At 46.5% G+C, this 7,494-nt stretch overlaps 1 protein-coding gene across 2 annotated transcripts in view; it reads right to left on the bottom strand.

Annotated features, from left to right (window-relative positions):
- Positions 1–5,717: 5,717 nt before the first annotated feature.
- FZD8 (frizzled class receptor 8) overlaps positions 5,718–7,494 on the bottom strand; it is a 2,918-nt gene continuing 1,141 nt past the window's right edge. For both annotated transcript variants that reach the window (XM_017820296.1, XM_017820297.1), the window contains exon 2: positions 5,718–7,293. In XM_017820296.1, coding sequence (XP_017675785.1) covers positions 6,358–7,293 — 936 coding nt within the window. In that variant the 3' untranslated portion in view covers positions 5,718–6,357. The remainder of the gene's footprint in view (positions 7,294–7,494) is intronic.

Genomic DNA, 7,494 nt, shown 5'->3' with positions numbered 1-7,494 from the left:
TCTAGTCGTAGGTTTATTTTCTGGGGAAAAAAAATCAAGTAGAAAAAATAATTTGAGGAGACTGATGCTTCTTTGTGAAGAATGCTGCATATAATTATCAATGACAAAAGTTTGGAGGAGAGAATATCTAATGCATTTAAAATACACCTGAAAGCACCTAGCAAGTCACACATAAGGCAAAAGTGATGGAATAAGAACAATTTTTTTTCTGCAACATATTAAAAAAATCAGATAGTGTTCAAGAGAGGTAGCCCAGCTTTCTCTTTTATAACACGTTGGGCAGCTACAGGAGTGTGGCCACATCTTTATGACTAAATTTCCATTTTCTCGGAAAGCTGCATTTCAAAAAAGGACATCTTAGTCCTATATTCTTCTCTGCTTGTTGCAACGATGGTCACCTCTGCCCAGACGAGGACAGTAGTGGTGTGTGCAGGGCCAGCGCCCAGCGGGGGTCGCGCAGGGGTGGGGAGGCATCACCCAATCCACGGCCTCGCCACGCACCAAGGAGAGGAGAGGCTGAGGAAAAGGTGACAAGATGCGGAGCCTGTGGAAGGGCCTGGTGGTGGAATTCCAGGTCTCTCCAGTGGAGGGCACTGCTGGATGGCGAGCACAGCGCCGGCTCCCTTCCGAATTCCGCTCCCGCCACTCCACCGGGACTCTCCGCACGCCTATTCCCACCGGAGTCCCTCCATCTGCCGGGACTCCTTGCCCGGTGCAACTCCAAAATTGTTGTAAACCCTATTTTCCATACCTCCCTGCCTTAGCAAATGGAGGAATGACTCGTTTTTCTCCATTCTTTTAAAAGCCGACTGGGCTCCAGCCCCTCAACATCCATTGCCCCGATGGCCCCCCCGGAGACAGATTTGGTGCTGTACCTGGGTATTGGGGATGTGGGACTGTGGCCTTTGGCGGACTACTGGGGGGAAATTGGTGGGGAGGGCAAAGGTGTGAGGAAATGCTCGTAAAATGGAGCTTTACTGAAAACACAGAGTGGAGTCAGGAAATCCAGGTTCTTCCCCTAGACTTGCATTTAAGTTTCGTTAGCCTGGGTATTATTACCGCAATTTTTGTCTCACAAGAAGAAATTTGACTATTAATTAACAAGTGAATGTAAAGTGTTTTGAGAGCACAGATAAGAGACTTGTAGGAGTGAAAAAGTGTTATCTCAGCCTTCAAAAAGCTTGGTTCAGCATTTGACCTTAGGTAGTAGTTTCTGAAGTGATTTGACTATCCTTAGTCGCCTCATATTATTGCTCCACATTTTAACACCAGACAGTAGTTATTTCCATACCACCATAGCATTTATGATGTGTGATCCTTTCTGCTGAACTAGTGAAATTCATATACCTGATTACAGTAATGATGGGCAGTTATAAAAGCTTAAATCAATACAGTTGTCTGAAGATTTCTAATTACATTCTCTTAAAGGCTGCCTAGAACTAATCATGACCACATGCTGGGAGCCTGTCCTGTTTAATATTTCTTCTTTGGACCATCATTTGTAGATCTCTTTATTCTTCTTAGTCTCATTCTACTGTTTTCAGGGTGACCTTTGTTGCCCAGCCTCTTTAAGAAGAGATGTGCTATCTCTTCCGTACCATCTGGTATGCAGAACAAAAAGAGAGGGAACATGGCCAGGATGGGCAATGGAGAGAGGTTGTTCCTTACCTGCTTCCCTATTAGGCCAGCAGCTGTGTTGACCACGGTGTGTGGGAGTAGAAGTGTGTGCCTAGAGAAACACAGGCTGTGTGGCTCTGGAATGGGGTGCAGGAGCAGGGCATGCTACAGGCAGGTTGTAACAGGCACTTTGGAAACTGGTTGTGATTCCACAAGCTGGTTTGACTGGCCCACACTGAGCTTTCGTCCAGCATGATCTCGACTGTAGGAGAGCTTTCACTCCAGGAGCATCTTTTGTCATTTTTCAGTGTTCATTATCACCAGTTTGCTTTTAGGTGGCCTGTCTATCCCATATAAAATTCCACGTCTTTATCGACTGCGAAGGTTAACTTACTGAGCAGGCTTGGTTTGGCTTTTGCACTGCATGTAGTGCTTGTGACATAAATGTCTTGAGCACAGTCAGTGGGATCAAGCAGTGGTCTTGTATTAATTTTCGTATTTCAAAGTAGACATGGGATTCTCCCAATGTATTTCTTTTTCAGCTAGTGATTCCTTTTTAAATTTGGGCATTCTGCCTTGTCTCCTGGTACAAGTCTCCTCTTGTGAAAAACTGTTGCCAATTTCTTCTACAAGGCACCTTCATGTGCCTAGCGAGGTGTCCTCCCAAGTGAACCTGAAGAGAGCCTGGGCACCAAAGTTGGGGTGAAGCTGTGGGTAGTGTGTGCACACAGACACCCCTGCCTCCAGCTTTCCTACCCCTCCTGGGACTCTTTTTAGGACTACTCAAGCACACTTGAAGAACTGTTCAATGGGTGACCACCCCAATACTTTGCTTTTCAAATTCTACGTAAGAAAGAAGGAAAAAATACTCCTTGTGTGCCAGTCTTAGCCTTCATAGCCTTCCCAGAAAGCCTGGCCACATTCATATTATTATATGAGAATGACCTAATTCCTCTCTGTCTGAAGTCCCTTCCCTTCCATGATTGATTATCAAAGCTCCAGGGAAGCTTCTCCTGCACAGAGAAAACTTTGAGTACATTGTAGGATACTTCCAGATAGCCCCCAAGGGCTTAGCAGAAGGGTCCAGGGAACGTATGATGTCCCTGCTGAGGCTCTCCAGCACACCTACACTGCTCTGCCTCCTTTTAAAATGCCCACCAGAAGCTAGGCCAGCAATGTGGGAGGCTGCAGCATTATTTAGTCATTGCAGCAGGAGGAGGAGAATAATCCACAGCATTTTCTTTTGAAGCAGGAACATGTAAAGCAAAGAGGAGTCCTGGAAAGAAAAATAACACTTTAAAGGTACGTTGCTTATTTGGGAAGAAAAAAAATCCCAAACCATGTTCCTCTGCTGGGTCGGTCACTCGCCTGAACAGAGCAGTTAGTCAGGCCTTTCTGTGAGCTATGGGAGGCTCTTAGTTGCCATTTGTGCAGCTCTCCAAATGTTCCTATACAAGTTGTGCTATGGGCCACATCAGTGACAGGGGAGCTTTCCCTTAGCTCTCTGGAGCTGGTGTGCATGGGTGCTGTCCCTGCCCATGGATGAGCCTGTGCCAGCAGGGATGCCGAGGGCACTCCTGCTCCACAGGTAAGGGCTTGGGCCATGGTCTGCTGGTGCTATTTTTAATAGCTTTCTGTCAAATGTAAGGGAGAAGGCAGTTTATCATCAGATCTTGAAAGCTAACATGTATTTCCTACCAATGACACAACAATATTTTTCTGGTCTTTATATGAAATCTATCTTTAAAGTCTGATAAAAGATATCCTAATAACGTGAAGTTCATGGATTTGTATTTCTTTTATACCTAAATGACTTGCTGTTGGTGTTTCTGATTATGTTTTTCCTTATACACGAATTTTATGCTGAATCACAAAAATCCGCACTTGTAAGTTAACTTCTTTAGCACCATTTCCCTATCTTTGTGTTTCTAGTGATTTGAATTTTGCTTCATTTTTATTTGTTTAGCCTTTGCATTATTACTCAGTCAATTCCAAAGCAGGTATCTTGGTAACTTGACTAGCTCTGAGACTCCTTTCCTGCCTAAATTCACCTGTAACACCCCTTGGCTCATTCCAGAGTAGGTTAAGCCACAGGACTGCTTCCTTTCTTTTACTAGAAATGCTTTTATCTCAGTACCAGCAACCTGTACCAGCAGTCTGCAAGAGACCTATCTAAACAAATTCTCAGACAAGAGTTGTGGCTGTAGCTCCCCTCTGTCTTCCTTGCTAGAACCTGCTGGAGGGGAAGGAACTCAGATTTTTATCTGCAGAACTGACTGTGCTTCTGTATGTGGAGCTTCCCAAGCAGGGAGATCTCTACCTCAGCCCTGCTGACAGCAGTGGAAAGTGCCACGTTGATCTAAATGTTTCAACAATTGTGAAAAAAAATAAATGTTTCCAGCAATACAGGAAAATACTAGAGCCTTTTCAACTTACAGGTATATCAATATTCTGATCCTGGTCAATTGGTGTATAAATAGGTACCATGAACAAATTTCAGTGGAACTTCCTTTGCATTTGAGAAGTTAAAACTGTTTTTCCCTCTGAGGAGTTAGGAGCATTTTAAATTCCTCCTTTTCATGATCCCAATAACTTTGTAGAAGTGAAGTCTATTAAGTTAGGAGGTCTTTGAAAAGGACACCAATAATCAAGTCAGTGCTCAATGAAACAAGGTTTTTCCCACAAATCATGACTGATATCTGTGTCATTAGTAGGGTAGCTGCCCATCTCTTATCATGATTGGCAGGTTAATAAGGGACCTGGGGCTATCTTTTCACTGCTAGCACACAACCTAACCAATTGCTTTTAAATTATTGTTAATTTGACAGAATATAAGCAGAAGACATAAAAATATCTGGAATAATGTCTACTGCAGTTTTTACTCCTGGCATTGTGAGTACTTGCATTTTAGAAAACAGATTAGAATGTAGTTAATACATTTTAAATTTTTTTAGACACTCAGTTTTTAAAGAAAATCTTGTAGTAGTTCTTTGGTTCAATTAGGAGCAAAAGAGAAGGGAGTTTTGTAATGCAATTGTCCTGTAAAGGAAAATGTTTTAAATTGGGGAGATTATGTGAGCAGACCACCTGTAGGGCATTCATAGCTCTTTTCTATAATGCTCCAAGCCATGCCTTGCTGCCTGCAGTCTGGCTAACAATGCAGGGAAAAGCTGTTTAAAAGGCTGTTCTCCCTTTTCCCTCTGGTGTTCACTAACTGTTACAAGTCTTCCTCTTAAAATAAAAAAAAAAAAAAAGTCCCATGTCCCTTTAATTGAAGAACTTTAAGGCTCCATGGTGGCCAATTGGTCTGCAACAAGAGGAACCAGGCAGCAGGGAAAGAAACTTCAGACTATACATCACGTTTGGTGAAGAGAAAAGATCAAAGTTTTCCCAAACTCAAAAGAAACCAAGTTCCCTACAGATTAACCCTATTCATTTAGCTCCTCTTAAAGGAATGATGTTCTGAGCCACTGGGCAGACAGGTAAAAAGTTCAACAATTGCCAAAGCATTCTTCTGTTAATTCAACAGCCTTCTGCTCAAATAAATTAGCTTAGTCCTGACAGAAGAACAATACCTTTTCTCTTGAAAAAGCACCATATTTGATATACAAAAGTTAAGATGTTAGTTTAATCTGTTAAGAAGAGATTGATCTAACAAATCTCAACTCGCTGTTCCACCAAAGTACATGATCTATGAATTTAAAACATTAACCTTTTACACTTCAGTATGCATCCCAGGAAAGGCAGGTGCTTACAGAAGTGCAGACAACAGATACAAGAGGCCTGTGTGCACATTCCTAAAATAACACCGATTTTAAAAGGATACTTAACATGCCATGTGAGATGACTCTTTTGTAAAGGCTCAATTTAAAGATACTGTCATCTTTCAAAAAGCAGAGAACTATGGCAAGGAACCTCCCCATTTTGGCAAACACTTTTTCAGAACAACTTGTTGAATGACTTGTTTTCTTGTGTCTACATATCTCAATACTTTAACAGGTAATGACTGGAGCATAAATGTATTTTGTAGTTTATACAGCTACCTAAAGATATAGCAGTTCGAAGAACCAAGGCAGGAGTAGGGGAAAAGCTTGAAAAAGTCATTTATCAAAAGTCATTTTATTGACAAAATAGAATACTCATATTTGCTCTTACAGGAGTAGCCTCTAAACATTTTTACAAAAAAATTTACAGACTGTATAGCTTTGGATATATACATATTTTACACATCTGTACAAGGTAACAAATAATTATATAAATACATCCTTTAATGTAGGAAACCCGTATTTAGCTGGGGTGTATAATTAAGACATGTTTTGTTTCAGTCTATATTGTAAGGCATTTGCCTGGTCATCAACATCTCAAAAACCTGCAGTCCCAGCAGACTCCCACCTCAGGACTGGGGGGAGGAAGACCCTCCCTCCCTTGAGTAAAGAGTTGCTGTTAGTCCAGAGTGACTCAGAAGCGCTGTGCCTTGCCCTCTGTAAGACACGGGTGAGCCTCTACCCTCCTCTGCCAGCAAAATAATAAGCTGGCTCCTTGAAGTACATGCTCCCTGCATATGAATGGAGGGGAAGGAGGAGGGGGTTGGAGCCTGGGGCCTCTGCCAGCTGCATTGTTCTATACAAGCTGTGGCTAATAAGGACCATTAGGGGTTCATTAATGGCACCAAACAGTGAGGGGGCATTTTAGGCAGGCCAGTGTCCCTCAATCCCTAACCTTTGGCCTCTTTTGCCCTCCTCATACTTGAGACAGGGGCATCTGCTTGGGATAGGAGACAGAGCTGGCAGTGCCTGATCTCCACGTCAGGCCAGTGCTGACATCACTGTAGAGTGAGCCACCACCTCCAGCCCCAAGTCCTCCTGCTGCGGTGATTGCTGCCTGCCCACCTGCTCCTGCCCCTGCGCTCCCAGCCACGGCAGCACCTTTGCTGGCCCAGCAACAGCGAGTGCAGAGGGCTCTCCAGGACTCAAGGGTCTTGCCAGACCAGACCCAGACGCCGGAGGTGATGCCCACCACCAGGCACATGAAGTACTTGAGCATGAAGACGGCATAGTCAGGGCGGCGGGCCTGGTCAGGCTGTTGGTCACGCAGGCAGGGGCAGTTGTGCGTGGCCTCCCAGCGTGGCCGGTTGTGCTGCTCGTAGAAGAGGCAGGCGACCACGCTGGCAGCTGGCACAGTGTAGAGCACGGTGAAGAGTCCCAGGCGTATCATCAGCTTCTCCAGCTTATGGGTCTTGGTGGGGCCACCCTGCTGTTTGATGACACTGCGGATACGGAAGAGTGAGACGAAGCCAGCGAGCAGGAACATGGAGCCGATGGCCAAGTAGATGAGCAGCGGTGCCAGCACGAAGCCCCGCAAGTTCTCCAGGCTCTGGTTGCCCACGTAGCAGATGCCAGCCACGGGGTCCCCGTCCACAGAACTGAGCGCCAGCACAGCAATGGACTTGACGCTGGGGAGCAGCCAGGCGGCCAGGTGGAAATACTGTGCGTAGCCAGCGATGGCCTCGTTCCCCCACTTCATGCCGGCGGCCAGGAACCAGGTGAGGGAGAGGATGACCCACCAGATGGAGCTAGCCATGCCGAAGAAGTAGACGAGCAGGAAGACCACGGTGCACAACGCTGGGCCGGTGCTCTCGTACCGCACGTGCTCGGCCACCGCCAACTCCGGCTGCAGCTCGGCCGCGCCGCCCGCCGCGCCGCGCCCCCCCGCCGCCGCCGCCCCCGCCGCCGCGCCGCCGCCGGCCCCCGCAGCCCCGGCCCCCGCGCCGCCCGCCGCGCCGCGCCCTCCCGCCGCCGCCGCCCCCGCCGCCGCGCCGCCGCCGGCCCCCGCAGCCCCGGCCCCCGCGCCGCCCGCCGCGCCGCGCCCTCCCGCCGC

The sequence above is a fragment of the Lepidothrix coronata genome, unplaced genomic scaffold (genome assembly GCF_001604755.1).
Source record: "Lepidothrix coronata isolate B3197 unplaced genomic scaffold, Lepidothrix_coronata-1.0 Scaffold80, whole genome shotgun sequence".
In the NCBI taxonomy this organism is placed as follows: domain Eukaryota; kingdom Metazoa; phylum Chordata; class Aves; order Passeriformes; family Pipridae; genus Lepidothrix; species Lepidothrix coronata.
This window is presented reverse-complemented; position numbering and strand designations above follow the sequence as displayed.